At 45.7% G+C, this 16,531-nt stretch overlaps 1 protein-coding gene across 1 annotated transcript in view; it reads right to left on the reverse strand.

The window, feature by feature from the left end:
- LOC149433143 (ribosomal protein S6 kinase alpha-5) overlaps nucleotides 1-16,531 on the reverse strand; it is a 119,122-nt gene that overhangs the window by 24,910 nt on the left and 77,681 nt on the right. The window contains exons 10-14 of the mRNA XM_089664597.1: nucleotides 15,591-15,724; nucleotides 10,449-10,542; nucleotides 6,435-6,605; nucleotides 3,349-3,540; nucleotides 497-656 (exon numbers count right to left, since the gene is read on the reverse strand). Coding sequence (XP_089520723.1) covers nucleotides 497-656; nucleotides 3,349-3,540; nucleotides 6,435-6,605; nucleotides 10,449-10,542; nucleotides 15,591-15,724 — 751 coding nt within the window. The remainder of the gene's footprint in view (nucleotides 1-496; nucleotides 657-3,348; nucleotides 3,541-6,434; nucleotides 6,606-10,448; nucleotides 10,543-15,590; nucleotides 15,725-16,531) is intronic.

Raw genomic sequence — 16,531 nt, forward strand, 5'->3', positions numbered from 1 at the left:
CCTTGCCCACACTCAAAACACACCCAAAAAAAACTATAAAAAGGTACCAGGGGCATTTTATGGGGCCCCCTACTGACCCCGAGCCCTCGGGCAGTGCCTGAGAGCTCGAATAGTCAGTCCACCCCTGGACTTATCTCTCATGCTCTCCCCACAATTCTCCTCCTTTGCTGTTCTCTGAGTGAATGCTTTTTAATTTCTCATTATTCCATATACTGTTTTTTTAGAAATCTAAACCAGATGCCCCATTTTTCCCCAAGATTTGGCAAGTGGAATTTTTTGCAGCAATGAAAACAGAATATATTTATAAGTCGAACTAACAATGCACAGGACTCGCTGGTGCAATAAAGCCACCTTTTTGTTTTGTTTTTTTATTGTAACCTCCCTAATTTGTAAAGTGCTGCCAAAAGCAACAACACTATGCAGTATAAACAACGAATAATAGTTATAATAAATAATACACACACAATACATATTCATGGTATGCCTGATGGTTTACCTTGAATCAAATCTTTAGCCTCCTGTGAGACGTTTTTCCAGCTGTCTCCATCAAAGGAGAAATCTCCCTGCTTTATCTTCTTCATGATGTCTTCTGCTGTGGCGTACGTCACCATCCTGTCATGACACTGGAAAGGCACCTGACCCGACAGCATTGTGTACTGAAAGAAAGAGAACAGTAAGGGCTCGGTCACACCACGGTGCAGAGTTTTTCTGCACACGTTCTGCAAGGGCACAACAAAATCAATTGTTCTCTATGTGTCCTGTTCACACCACAACGTTATTACCACGTGAAGATTTTTTCCGCACAGGAATCTGCGGCCTGTATAAAACTCATTGCAGCGCGCATGAAAACCAATGTAAACTGACGTCTCTGCAAGTGAAATCTGCACTTCAGTTTCCATCAGTTTTTCTGCACGTGTGGTGTGAACGAGGCCTGAAGGTAAGAGACAACAGAGAAAGTTGGGAAGAACAGTGGCTAAATGGTTAGCACTTCTGCCTGGCAGTACTCGGGTTGTTGGTTCGAATCCCAGCCATGGCACCACCTGCCTGGAGTTTGCATGTTCTCCCTGTGCTTGTGTGGGTGTCCTCCGGGTACTCCGGTTTCCTTCCACACTCCAAAAGATATGCTGGTAGGTTAATTGGATCCTGTCTAAATTGTCTCATGTATGTATGTATATGAGTTAGGGACCTTAGATTATACACTCCTTGAGGGTTAGGGACCTTAGATTGTACTCCCCTTGAGGGTTAGGGACCTTAGATTGTACGCCCCTTGAGGGTTAGGGACCTTAGATTGTACCCCCCTTGAGGGTTAGGGACCTTAGATTGTACGCCCCTTGAGGGTTAGGGACCTTAGATTGTACGCCCCTTGAGGGTTAGGGACCTTAGATTGTACGCCCCTTGAGGGTTAGGGACCTTAGATTGTACGCCCCTTGAGGGTTAGGGACCTTAGATTGTACCCCCCTTGAGGGTTAGGGACCTTAGATTGTACGCCCCTTGAGGGTTAGGAACCTTAGATTGTACCCCCCTTGAGGGTTAGGGACCTTAGATTGTACCCCCCTCGAGGGTTAGGGACCTTAGATTGTACACCCCTTGAGGGTTAGGGACTGATGTGAATGTACAATATATATGTAAAGTGCTGCGTAAATTGACGGCGCTATATAAGTACCTGAAATAAATAAATGTGAGTTAGGGACCTTAGATTATACTTCCTTGAGGGTTAGGGACTGATATGAATGTATTCATTTCTTTTTTTAATACTGTGTTAGTGAGGTGGGCAATCTGACACTAATGGACACTGGGGGGGGGGATTGAGTAAATGACACTGACATTTCCAGTGACACTAATACAGTGATCAGTGGTAATACTATACACTGTCACTGTACTAATGACAATGGCTGGAAAAGGATTAACATTTAGGGAGATCAAGGAGTTAACTGTGTGCCTAACAATGTTTAGTGTGCACACTGTGTGCTGTTTTACCAGGCAATGTGCCGGTTTTTACTCCCTGTTTTGCAGGTAGAAAAAAAATGGCTGCTATATGAAGAGAGCCCCTGTGTTGTTACCAACACAGAGCTCTCCCGTCATTCCCTGAGCTGATAAGCAGGTTCCTGCCATATATCAATGGCTGGGACCCACTGATTGGCTTGTGTTGCAGGAAATGACAGCACAGTCTTCCGGGGTCCACACAGGTACGTTATTGTGCCTTTAGGAGCTGACCTGCCGCAGTAAATGTACTGTGGCAAGTTGGCAAGCAATTACAAGGGGAGGGGGGTTGGGGGTACGAGTAGGTTTAGCCTTTTGACTGAACTTCCACTTTAACCTAAAAAGCTGGTCATAGATGGTTCAATTCTCAGCTGGGTCAGCCGGGACTGGCCGAGATCCGAACCGCCTATGGACAGGCTGATTGTACCCAGTTTGATTGTTGTACAACTGGGGTACAAGTAGAGTGTTGGGTTTCTACATGCAATTATTGCCAGCGGTAATAATGACTGTTTTCCCGGCAAGGATGGCTCACTGCGACCCCCCGCCCCATCCGCCAGGAGGACATAATAGCTCCACGGGAGGGATTCCCCCATCAACACTGACTCTGTTGATGTGGGAATTGAATGATTTTCTTTTTTGCAACCCGTGGTAGCAGGAAAAAAAAAAATAAAAATATCGCATTGTCTACGGCCTGCCTCCCTTACTTGGGAGTTCCATTTGTGTTGTGAACTAGTTGTATGTGGCGGTCATTGCCTGTAGTAACTGAGGTGTTTAGTAGAATCACATTTTAATGCCCCAAATTACATCAATGATCTTGTCTCTAAATTTCACCCAAACCGTACTCTCCGCTCCTCGCAAGACCTCCTGCTCTCTAGCTCCCTTGTCTCCTCCTCCCATGCTTGTCTCCAGGACTTCTCCAGAGCTTCCCCCATCCTCTGGAACTTTCTACCCCAATTTATCAGACTATTGCCTACTCTGCTCACTTTTAGGCGATCTCTGAAAACCTCTCTCTTCAGGGAAGCCTATCCTGCCCTCAGCTAATAATGGAATCTTCTACTCTTCCAACCAGTCCATCCCCCACAGTTACTACCTTTTGTACCACTAGCCCCTCCCTCCTAGATTGTAAGCTCCCAGGATCAGGGCCCTCCTATCCCTCTTGTATTGAACTGTATTGTTGCTGTATTGTCGCCCGTTATATTGTAAAGTGCTGAGCAAACTGTTGGCGCCATATAAATCCTGTAAAATAATAATGATTAACATCTAACTAAATTCATTTTCAATAAAATTCACATTCTAAATCTTTCTCCCTGGAAGTCACTGTAGCCCAAAGTTGTTATCTTTTTTTTTTTTTTCTATCTTTCTACTCACTAGAATGACCCCGAGACTCCACAGGTCACATGACTCATCGTAGCCATTATGATTCAGGAGTTCCGGCGCGGCATAATGCAGCGTAAAGCAGGGCGTTTTCAGCGGCTGGTTATCCGGAGGCTTTAACCGGGCAAAACCGAAGTCTATAATTTTTATCTCTGAACTGTCACTTTCGTCTGTGAAAAGAAAATTCTGAGGAAAAAAAGAAAAACACAATGAAACATACAATGACCAAACAGGAAGAGCTGCTTAACACCCCGCAATTATATTTTACAGCCTTCATGAGGCACTTGAAGGACGTGACTGTTTAGTACAAGGCAGATTTTGGCACATTATATGGAGAGACAGGACAGCAAGGATGAGTGAGGATAAATCTCCCCAAAGTAGAAACAGCATTTTCTTACTAGTGCGGGGTAGAGTGAGAATCTTTGACAGGTTATCTTGCTGTCTGTATCACATTTTGAAGGGAATTCCCTCCTCTTGATATGTGCAGGTGATGAGCACCAGATAATACAGGAAGTGAGAGAAAATCTCCCCAAAAGGTGACACATACAGCTTTAGTCCTCATGCACACGGGATGTTTTTACAGCGCCTTTTTTTGCTTTTGAGGTTTTTTTCTACAGCTAGTAAACGCCCCAGCATGTTCTCCTATGTGTCCATCCCCGGCATGTTATCCTATGTGTCCATCCCCGGCATGTTATCCTACGTGTCCATCCCCGGCATGTTATCCTATGTGTCCATCCCCGGCATGTTATCCTGTGTGTCCATCCCCGGCGTGTTATCCTATGTGTCCATCCCCGGCGTGTTATCCTATGTGTCCATCCCCGGCGTGTTATCCTATGTGTCCATCCCCGGCGTGTTATCCTACGTGTCCATCCCCGGCGTGTTATCCTATGTGTCCATCCCCGGCGTGTTATCCTGTGTGTCCATCCCCGGCGTGTTATCCTGTGTGTCCATCCCCGGCATGTTATCCTGTGTGTCCATCCCCGGCGTGTTATCCTATGTGTCCATCCCCGGCGTGTTATCCTATGTGTCCATCCCCGGCATGTTATCCTATGTGTCCATCCCCGGCGTGTTCTCCTATGTGTCCATCCCCGGCATGTTCTCCTGTGTGTCCATCCCCGGCATGTTATCCTATGTGTCCATCCCCGGCATGTTATCCTATGTGTCCATCCCCGGCATGTTATCCTATGTGTCCATCCCCGGCATGTTCTCCTACGTGTCCATCCCCGGCATGTTCTCCTACGTGTCCATCCCCGGCGTGTTCTCCTTCGTGTCCATCCCCGGCGTGTTCTCCTACGTGTCCATCCCCGGCGTGTTCTCCTACGTGTCCATCCCCGGCGTGTTCTCCTACGTGTCCATCCCCGGCGTGTTATCCTACGTGTCCATCCCCGGCATGTTATCCTATGTGTCCATCCCCGGCATGTTATCCTGTGTGTCCATCCCCGGCGTGTTATCCTGTGTGTCCATCCCCGGCATGTTATCCTGTGTGTCCATCCCCGGCGTGTTATCCTATGTGTCCATCCCCGGCGTGTTATCCTATGTGTCCATCCCCGGCATGTTATCCTATGTGTCCATCCCCGGCGTGTTCTCCTATGTGTCCATCCCCGGCATGTTCTCCTGTGTGTCCATCCCCGGCATGTTCTCCTGTGTGTCCATCCCCGGCATGTTATCCTATGTGTCCATCCCCGGCATGTTATCCTATGTGTCCATCCCCGGCATGTTATCCTATGTGTCCATCCCCGGCATGTTCTCCTACGTGTCCATCCCCGGCGTGTTCTCCTACGTGTCCATCGCCGGCGTGTTCTCCTTCGTGTCCATCCCCGGCGTGTTCTCCTACGTGTCCATCCCCGGCGTGTTCTCCTACGTGTCCATCCCCGGCGTGTTCTCCTACGTGTCCATCCCCGGCGTGTTCTCCTACGTGTCCATCCCCGGCGTGTTCTCCTACGTGTCCATCCCCAGCGTGTTCTCCTCTGTGTCCACCCCCGGCGTGTTATCCTACGTGTCCATCCCCGGCATGTTATACTACGTGTCCATCCCCGGCGTGTTATACTACGTGTCCATCCCCGGCGTGTTATCCTACGTGTCCATCCCCGGCGTGTTATCCTGTGTGTCCATCCCCGGCGTGTTCTCCTATGTGTCCATCCCCGGCGTGTTCTCCTATGTGTCCATCCCCGGCGTGTTATCCTATGTGTTCATCCCCCGCATGTTATCCTGTGTGTCCATCCCCGGCATGTTCTCCTATGTGTCCATCCCCGGCATGTTATCCTGTGTGTCCATCCCCGGCGTGTTATCCTGTGTGTCCATCCCCGGCGTGTTATCCTGTGTGTCCATCCCCGGCGTGTTATCCTGTGTGTCCATCCCCGGCGTGTTATCCTGTGTGTCCATCACCAGCATGTTATCCTATGTGTCCATACACACATATACTGGAATCAATGTTTTTTGGATGGAAAAAAAACCCAGGAGTAGTGGGTTTCTAGAGGAGTTTTTTAGCTGTAAAAACGCTCTAACGCTGAAAAATGTGGCAAAACGCAGTAAATCATGGCAAAACAGTGTTTTCAGACTTTTTTTGACTAGAATAAAAATTAGAAAAAAAAACCACTGAAAAATGCAAACGCGAAAAAACAGGGAAAAACGCTGCTAAACACTAATACAAAAATGATGGAAAACTCATGTTTTTAACCCCTTGGCACCTCCCGGGCCCTTTAAGGGTTTAAGGCAGGAGGCGGGGTTTAGGGGTCATGTGACCGCCATAATTCGCGGTCACGGCAGTCACATGATCGGGAAAGGTCCCAATCAAAAGAGGAGATCGGGACCTTTACGTGAGTACCAGATATGTGTGCTGGGAGCGTGCAGCGCGTGCGCTCTCAGTACACATGTTTTTCTTAATTGCACGCAAATGTGTGGCCGCTCGGCATCTAGACCCAGAAGCCAGGAGGCCGCACATTTGTGTGCGGCCGGAGTGAAGAGGTTAACACGACTTTACAAATCTAATGTTACCAGCGTTATTGAAACGCCCCGTGCACATGGAGCCTTACAATGTAACAGTGGTTTCATCCCCCCTCTTATTTTACTTCTACACGTACCTCTGGTTTCAGGTCCCTATGAACAACCCCAACATCATGCATGTGACTGACTGCAGACACCAGTTTACGCATGATGTGACTGGCTTCCGACTCGCTGAAAGATTTTTTCTTTTTGATGCGTTCAAACAGTTCCCCTCCTTTCAGTAACTCCATGACTAGGAACGTATGAAGCTGAGAAGAAAAATGGCACCATATTCAAGTGGACACTTCCATCTTTCTACATCCCCCCCCCCCCCCCAGTCACACAAAAGATAAATAAATAAAAACTTTTGGTAAACAAATATATATTTTTTTCCTTTATGTGTTGATCAGGTTAAAAGGGTAAACATGAACATCGTTCTCGGAGGGTTGGGAAAGAGAAATGGGTATAAATATGAATGATCACCAGAAGAGGAAAATGTTTAAGTTAATGCATGGGGTGACGAATGAATTATAAATGTTTGTCTAGATGGTATTGCACGCCGAGTGTGGCACATAAACAGAGAGAAGTATCACCTTTATGTTGGAGAGGATATGGGGCAATAGGGACAATGGCTCATATATGGTGGGAATGCCAAAAATTCTGTTATATTGGCAGGAGATAATTTATCATATACAGGAGATTTGGGGGACATCTATCCAGAAGGATCTATAGGTATGTCTTTTCTATAGAACAGAGTTTTCGGTAAAACAATATAAAAACAGTTTATTATATCATCTGATTTGTGCAGCAAAGGGTTTAATTCCTAGGTTTTGGAAGGCCCAGGATCCACCAACAATGAGGGATTGGATAGACAGAGTTGAATATGTTAGTAGGATGGAGGAACCTTGTTACATGGAGAAAGATGAAATGGAAAAGTTTAGAAAGATTTGGGGTAAATGGTATGAGTTTAGAACTTCAGAAAATTATTTAAAAATGAAAGGTCCCCCCCGATAGTAGTACCAGAGACTTTAAATGGTTAAAGAGATCTATATATATATATATATATATATATATATATATATATATACATACAGTGGGGATCAAAAGTTTTGGCACCCCAGCTAAAAATTTGTATTAATGTGCATAAAGAAGCCAAGGAAAGATGGAAAAATCTCCAAAAGGCATCAAATTACAGATTAGACATTCTTATAATATGTCAACAAAAGTTAGATTTTATGTCCATCATTTACACTTTCAAAATAACAGAAAACAAAAAAATGGCGTCTGCAAAAGTTTGGGCACCCTGCAGTATTTATAGCATGCACTGCCCCCTTTGCCAAGCTGAGACCTGCCAGTGTCATGGATTGTTCTCAATCATCGTCTGGGAAGACCAGGTGATGTCAATCTCAAAGGTTTTAAATGCCCGGACTCATCTGACCTTGCCCCAACAATCAGCACCATGGCTTCTTCTAAGCAGTTGTCTAGAAAACTGAAACTGAAAATAGTTGACGCTCACAAAGCTGGAGAAGGCTATAAGAAGATAGCAAAGCGTTTTCAGATGTCAATATCCTCTGTTCGGAATGTAATTAAGAAATGGCAGTCATCACGAACAGTGGAAGTTAAAGCAAGATCTGGAAGACCAAGAAAAATATCAGACAGAACAGCTCGCAGGATTGTGAGAAAAACAATTCAAAACCCACGTTTGACTGCACGATCCCTCCAGAAAGATCTGGCAGACACTGGAGTTGTGGTACACTATTCCACTATAAAGAGATACTTGTACAAATATGGTCTTCATGGAAGAGTCATCAGAAGAAAACCTCTTCTACGTCCTCACCACAAAAAATCATCGTTTGAACTTTGCAAATGAACATATAGACAAGCCTGATGCATTTTGGAAACAAGTTCTGTGGACCGATGAGGTTAAAATTGAACTTTTATGGCCGGAATGAGCAAAGGTACATTTGGAGAAGAAGGGGCACAGAATTTAATGAAAAGAACCTCTGTCCAACTGTTAAGCATGGGGTTGAATCAAGCATGCTTTGGGGTTCTGTTGCAGCCAGTGGCACAGGGAACATCTCACGAGTAGAAGGAAAAATGGATTCAATAAAATTTCAGCAAATTTTGGATGGTAACTTGATGCTATCTGTGAAAAAGCTGAAGTTAAAGAGAGAATGGCTTCTACAAATGGATAATGATCCTAAACACACCTCGAAATCCACGGGGGATTACATCAAGAGGCGTAAACTGAAGGTTTTGCCATGGCCTTCACAATCTCCTGACCTCAACATCATTGAAAATCTATGGATAGACCTTAAAAGAGCAGTGCGTGACAGACAGCCCAGAAATCTCAAAGAACTGGAAGACTTTTGTAAGGAAGAATGGGCAAAGATACCTCAAACAAGAACTGAAAGACTCTTGGCTGGCTACAAAAAGCGTTTACAAGCTGTGATACTTGCCAAAGGGGGCAGTACAAGATATTAACTCTGCAGGGGGCCCAAACTTTTGCAGACGCCATTTTTTTGTTTTCTGTTATTTTGAAAGTGTAAATGATGGAAATAAAATCTAACTTTTGTTGACATATTATAAGAATGTCTAATCTGTAATTTGATGCCTTTTGGAGATTTTTCCATCTTTCCTTGGCTTCTTTATGCACATTAATACAAATTTTTAGCTAGGGTGCCCAAACTTTCCATCCCCACTGTATATATATATGACTAGATTAATAGGAGGGGAAAGAGAGGATAAGATGAGACTGGACAGGGGTGTGTTGGGGTGGGTATGGGGATAAAGTTTATATGTGATGTAAAAAGACATATGATGGTTTTGTAAGGTATTTTTTTTTTTCTTAAAAGAAAATTTAATAAAAGATATGATTGAAAAAAAAGGTAATCGTACATAAAAATACCAAGTAGCAGCCAACACATACTTTACAACCACAATACTTAACCTAGGTTCACACTACTGTGGTGCAGGAAAACCCACACTGCCCTTGCGATCTGCAGTGTCAGTGCAATCTCAAAATCTCAAAAAAACTCAATAGCAGGTGACATTTGCCTACACTGGATCGCATGGGCAGTTCCAAAATTGCTTCAATGCGTGAGTTTGGTGCAATTTCAGCCCGTTCACAATGAATGGGCTGAAATTGCATCGCACTTAATCACATGTAAATTGCACAGGAATGAGATTGATATGCGGTTCATAGTGTGAACCGAGGCTTCATCCATTTAGTCAGCCACAATGTTATATATAAATATGCAAGCTAATGTTATATTAATGAGTGCAAGGAGCAATGTGCCCAGTGCAGTAATAACCACAGAGCAATGTGACAGCGTTGACCAATCAGAATCTCTCTGATCTGTCCCGGAAGCACAGCAGAAAGAAGAGGTTGATGAGCGGGGATTTCAAATCCCTCGACCACTGCATCGACTGTGTGGGCACTGACAGCTCATCACCCATGCAGGTAATTACAACAAGGACTGAGGGGGTGGGGAGGGTGTACAGTTCAAGTTTACCTTCTCATATCTACTGAAATGGTGAACTTACACAGTAAAACCCTGAGATATCTCCTCCTTACCTCCACCCAGCCAACACCCCACCTGCTCACTTTCTCCGCCCCCCCTTTCTTCTTCTATCCTCCACACGTCACAGCTGCCCCATATTTCCCTTGACCCAATATGAAGCTTCTTACCCTCAACCTTGTATATCAAATCCTATTCTGACTCGCAGCAGTCTCTCTCTCTCTCTTTAGCAGGTCACGTTCGCCTACACAGGGTCGCATGGTACAAAATGAGAGAGAGAGAGAGGGGGGGGGGGAGAGAGAGAGAGAGAGAGAGAGAAAGAGAACAGCAAAACAGTAACATTGTAACAATTGTTATATGGTCATCCTCCTTTGGTAACCACATGTTGCATTGCCATTCTATTGTCTCACATCCGTGGGTTATATAGGATGGAAGTCAGATCTTGAAAAGGTATATAAGGGCTGCAGAATAAACATGCATGCTTGCTCCGGCTGATTGTGTATGTTTATGACCCATGTAGATGCTCCAGATCCTGCCTTACCAGGGAACACTATTAAACAGCCAGGAAACATGATAGAGGGTTTTACCAACCTGGTCATGGTAAACATCATGCAGTTTTACTATATTAGGATGGCTTTCACAAAGCTTCATTGCCGCAATTTCCTTCTGTGTGTTGCTTTCCATACTAAATAAAATAAAAAAAAGTACAAATATTTACTTAAAAAAAATTATAAAATAACTAAACAGAATGTTGCTACACTTCTCTGATCATCAATCCCTATCTGTTCTATGGGTAATACTGCTTTTTAAGTATATTAAGTTTGATTTGTTTTATTGACATGGGAAAATTCATAAGTGTATACTCTATACCAGCTATCTCCAAACTGTGGCCTGCCGGCTGGATGCGCCCCTTTGACTGCCTTTATCCGGCCCTTGGGGCATCATTCCTCCCATTGATACTATTCCTCCTACTGACCATCAACAACGTGCATAATTTCTCCCAGTGACACCAATGATGAGGTACTATTCCTCCCACTGATACCACAGGATGGGGCACTATTCCTCCCACTGACACCAATGATGGGGCACTATTCCTCCCACTGACACCAATGATGGGGCACTATTCCTCCCACTGACACCAATGATGGGGCACTATTCCTCCCACTGATACCAATAATGGGGCACTATTTTTGCTTACAGTTCACACCACACGCAGTTCTGGTGCAGTTTTGATGCAGTTTGCCATGTTCCAGTACGGTTCTGTGCAGAAAAAATGCAGCATGTTCTACTTTTTTTTCTGCTCCGGAAACTGACTGGAACTGACTGCACTAGTGTGAACCAGGGCCATTGAAATACATGAAAAACACTGCGCATGCATTTTTGATGCAGAAAAAAAGTGCATTGAACTGAATCTAGTGTGAACTAGTCCTAACCCAGGATCCTGCATGCACTATATCCGCTCTCCCCGGACCCCGCATTCACAATATATGTTCTCCCTGGACCCTGCATTTGCTATATCCGCTCTCCCCGGACCCCGCATTCACTATATCCGCTCTCCCCGGACCCCGCATTCACTATATCCGCTCTCCCCGGACCCCGCATTCACTATATCCGCTCTCCCCGGACCCCGCATTCACTATATCCGCTCTCCCCGGACCCCGCATTCACTATATCCGCTGTCCCCGGACGCCGCATTTACTATATCCGCTCTCCCCGGACCCCGCATTCACTGTATCCGCTCTCCCCGGACCCCGCATTCACTATATCCGATCTCCCCGGACGCTGCATTCACTGCATCCACTCTCCCCGGACCCCGCATTCACTATATCCGCTCTCCCCGGACCCTGCATTCACTGCATCCACTCTCCCCGGACCCCGCATTCACTATATCCGCTCTCCCCGGACCCCGCATTCACTATATCCGCTCTCCCCAGACCCCGCATTCACTATATCCGCTCTCCCCGGACCCTGCATTCACTATATGCGCTCTCCCCGGACCCCGCATTCACTATATCTGCTCTCCCCGGACCCCGCATTCACTATATCCGCTCTCCCCGGACCCCGCATTCACTATATCTGCTCTCCCCGGACCCCGCATTCACTATATCTGCTCTCCCCGGACCCCGCATTCACTATATCTGCTCTCTCCAGACTCCGCATTCGCTATATCCGCTCTCCCCGGACCCCGCATTCACTATATCCGCTCTCCTCAGACCCTGCATTCACTATATCCGCTCTCCCCAGACCCCGCATTCACTATATCCGGTCTCCCCGGACCCCGCATTCACTATATCCGCTCTCCCCAGACCCCACATTCACTATATCCGCTCTCCCCGGACCCCGCATTCACTATAGTAGGGTCTCCCTGGACCCCGCATTCACTATATCCGCTCTCCCCGGACCCCGCATTCACTATATCCGCTCTCCACGGACCCCGCATTCACTATATCCTCTCTCCCCAGACCCCGCATTCACTATAGCCGCTCTCCCCGGACCCTGCATTCACTATATCCGCTCTCCCCGGACCCTGCATTCACTATATCCGCTCTCCCCGGACCCCGCATTCACTATATCCGCTCTCCCCGGACCCGGCATTCACTATATCCGGTCTCCCCGGACCCCGCATTCACTATATCCGCTATCCCCAGACCCCGCATTCACTATATCTGCTCTCCCCGGACCCTGCATTCACTATATCCGCTCTCCCCAGACCCCGCATTCACTATATCTGCTCTCCCCAGACCCCGCATTCACTATATCTGCTCTCCCCGGACCCTGCATTCACTATATCCGCTCTCCCCGGACCCAGCATTCACTATATCCGCTCTCCCCGGACCCTGCATTCACTATATCCGCTCTCCCCGGACCCCGCATTCACTATATCCGCTCTCCCCAGACCCCGCATTCACTATATCCTCTCTCCCCAGACCCCGCATTCACTATATCTGCTCTCCCCGGACCCTGCATTCACTATATCCGCTCTCCCCGGACCCCGCATTCACTATATCTGGTCTCCCACAGTACACAGAACATAGAAAAACAATTATTGTAGTAAATATAAACTGCTAAATGCCTTTTCTTATCAGCAGGTTAAAGCAGTCTTGTGACTTCTATCAGTGTCCACCCAAGCACTGGTTAATCTTGTAAGAGGAGTTTTCATTCTCCTCTGACTGTCTTATGAGGCTGCATAACCCCTGACCATCTGTCTGGACATCGCTGATTGGCCCTGCGCTGATCACATACACCCTCCCCCCCAAAAAACTCTCTAGCAATACACACTAAACTGAGTATGTGCAGAGGGACTCCTATTGCTCAGTAGATGGATTGGGAATTGTAGAAAAAGGGGATAATCAGAGAAGACAGGATGAAGCAACCTTTTTACACAATGCAGAGGATTAACCCCTTAGGTCCCACAGTGAGTATAACAAGCATGCTTTACTGCATCTACAGACTGATTGCACTGTTGTGGGTTTAGTGACACTTTAATTTATTTTAGCATTACACCAATTTATGGTTGAATACATTTTTTTATTTGAAAGCACGCTACACTAATTTATTTATTAATATTTGCAGTATTTTCCCCAGTGGGATTATAGGAAGGTGTACAGCAGCTTTATAATATTACAAGCTTTCAAATATTCTAAGGGAGTGCTGTGTGTATTGTTATCCTATGGGGGAGGAACCTGGCAGAAATGTTTCAGGGCTCTGCACAAAGTGCTGCAAAATATAGAACAGCTATATAAAAGGAGAACGCTTAGGGGTTGATTTACTAAAACCGAAGAGTGCAAAATCTGGTGCCACTGTGCACGGTAGCCAATCAGCTTTTAACTTCAAACAATATATCATATAAGCATGCGCTAAAAATATACAACACCAAATAATTAAGTGTCCATTTAAACTGTGAAAGTCCAAAAAAATCAATTTAAAATTCCATTGTGAACTGTGAATGATCCACCACCAAATTAATTAAATTTGGAGCGGATATAGTGAATGCGGGGTCCGGGGAGAGCGGATATAGTGAATGCGGGGTCCGGGGAGAGCGGATATAGTGAATGCGGGGTCCGGGGAGAGCGGATATAGTGAATGCGGGGTCCGGGGAGAGCGGATATAGTGAATGCGGGGTCCGGGGAGAGCGGATATAGTGAATGCGGGGTCCGTGGAGAGCGGATATAGTGAATGCGGGGTCCGGGGAGAGCGGATATAGTGAATGCAGGGTCCGGGGAGAGCGGATATAGTGAATGCGGGGTCCGGGGAGAGCGGATATAGTGAATGCGGGGTCCGGGGAGAGCGGATATAGTGAATGCGGGGTCCGGGGAGAGCGGATATAGTGAATGCGGGGTCCGGGGAGAGCGGATATAGTGAATGCGTGGTCCGGGGAGAGCAGATATAGTGAATGCGGGGTCCGGGGAGAGCGGATATAGTGAATGCAGGGTCCGGGGAGACCAGATATAGTGAATGCGGGGTCTGGGGAGAGCAGATATAGTGAATGCGGGGTCCGAGTAGAGCAGATATAGTGAATGCGGGGTCCGAGTAGACCAGATATAGTGAATGCGGGGTCCGGGGAGAGCGGATATAGTGAATGCGGGGTCCGGGGAGAGCGGATATAGTGAATGCGGGGTCCGGGGAGAGCGGATATAGTGAATGCGGGGTCCGGGGAGAGCGGATATAGTGAATGCGGGGTCCGGGGAGAGCAGATATAGTGAATGCGGGGTCCGGGGAGAGCGGATATAGTGAATGCGGGGTCCGGGGAGAGCGGATATAATGGCAGTCGGCATAAGGAACATAAGTATGCTGTTCCTTATGCCGACTGCCATTATTGATCATCAGGATTTGATTACTTCATCTAATATTTGGAAATCATTGCCTTCATCGCTCCCAGAGCACAAGCGCTGGTGCTGGTCTATAATCTGATCAGCATTTAGCTCTGGTGAGTTTATTTAATTCATTTGGTGGTGGATCATTCACAGTTCACACTGGAATTTTAAATAGATTTTTTTGGACTTTCACAGTTTAAATGGACACTTAATTATTTGGTGTTGTATATTTTTAGCGCATGCCTATATGATATATTGTTTAAATTTGCCAAATTTATTATTTATATTTTTGGTGGGGTGTTGCTGCTTTATACACAATTTTATATTTTTCATATTTTTCTTTGACACAGATAGATTGGCGCTTTTTTCTATATTTTTTTGTAGCTTTTAACTTCAGCTTGTTCGATTAAGCTTTGAGAAAAAAAAAAAAAAAACTGGTTGGTTTCTATGCAGAGCAGCACCAGATTTTGCATTCTCCAGCTTTAGTAAATCATACCCTTAGTGTGACTGTGATGGGAAAATTAGAGCTTCAGCTCCTCTACTGCAGAGCCCGAAGTGAATGGTCTAACTCTATAAGGAAGTTTCATTCATTTATATATATATATATATATATATATAAATAAATGAATGAATGAAAAAATAAAAAACCTACCCAGCTTATACTCAACACCAGAAAACTGCCAGCACATCTGCTTAAATTTCTTGGCTTTTACAATCCTTGCAAGGAAAAAAAAAAAAAAAAGAGCAACAGCATATTCATTAGTTTTGATCCCGGGAGGCTCTTTATCCTCGCTTTGTGCCAGTTCCATGAACTTGCCCAGTCTGACTGGCACAACATGTAGCAGTGCATTCCCCAGTCAGACCTTATGATCACCCAAAAACCCTTAAACAGGGAAGGCTCCCTCGCCTCGCCACGTACCGTCTGCTGATTATTTTCACAGCATACTCCTGATTGGATTTTTTGTGCAGGCATTTTCGACAGATGGAGAAACTGCCCTCGCCCAGCGGCTTCTCCTTCAGATCAAGCTCGTAGTGCTGATAGAACGGGGAATCCTGCCAGAAAATGAATGGCATGCAGATGAAAAGTAAGCACTTTACAAGTAAAAAATGCAGAAATGTTTACTTCAATTTTTGAGCAGAGACTTGCTGAGAGAGCAAAAGTTCATTAACCTTGTCTGCATAGGAGAAGAAATAAAAGACCAGAGTGTTGTAAAAAGAAATAAAAATTGTGGCACTGAAGTCTCGCCATCACCTGCCAGCCTCCAGGAAGCACATCATACAGCATTAAACCTGTTTAACCTATTCAGCTTCCAACATTTTGCATTCTAAGCACCTGAAACATTTGGGGTTTTATTGTTTTTCACAAGCACTAATAAAATGCACAATAACTTTTGAAATAGAACATCAACAAACAATACCTCTTCTGACACTAGAGATGTACAGAACTAAAAGGTAGTATATTTCTACAGCTCTCTCTATCTTTCCATTTCTTTCTTCCTTCCTCTCGCTTTCTCCCTTTCCTACAGCTATTTCTTTACTTTCTCTCTTTCCTACAGCTCTCTCTTTCTCTCTCTCCTACAGCTCTTTATTTCTCTCTCTCTCTTTCTCTCTCTCCTTCTACAGCTCTTTCTTTCTCCCTCTTTTTCTTTCTCTCTCTCCTTCCCTCTCTCTCTCGTTCTACAGCTCTCTCTCTCACTCTCTTTCTCTCCTTCTACAGCTATCTTTGTTTCTCTCTCTCTCTCTCTCTCTCTCTCTCCTTCTACAGCTACCCCCCCCCTCTCTCTCTCTCCTTCTACAGCTCTCTCTCTCTTTCTCTCTCCCTCTCTTTCTTTCTCTCTCCAGCTCTCTCTCTCTCTAATA

This window comes from Staurois parvus, unplaced genomic scaffold (genome assembly GCF_062004578.1).
Source record: "Staurois parvus isolate SC_StPar_1 unplaced genomic scaffold, SC_StPar_1.0 ptg001958l, whole genome shotgun sequence".
Lineage (NCBI taxonomy): Eukaryota > Metazoa > Chordata > Amphibia > Anura > Ranidae > Staurois > Staurois parvus.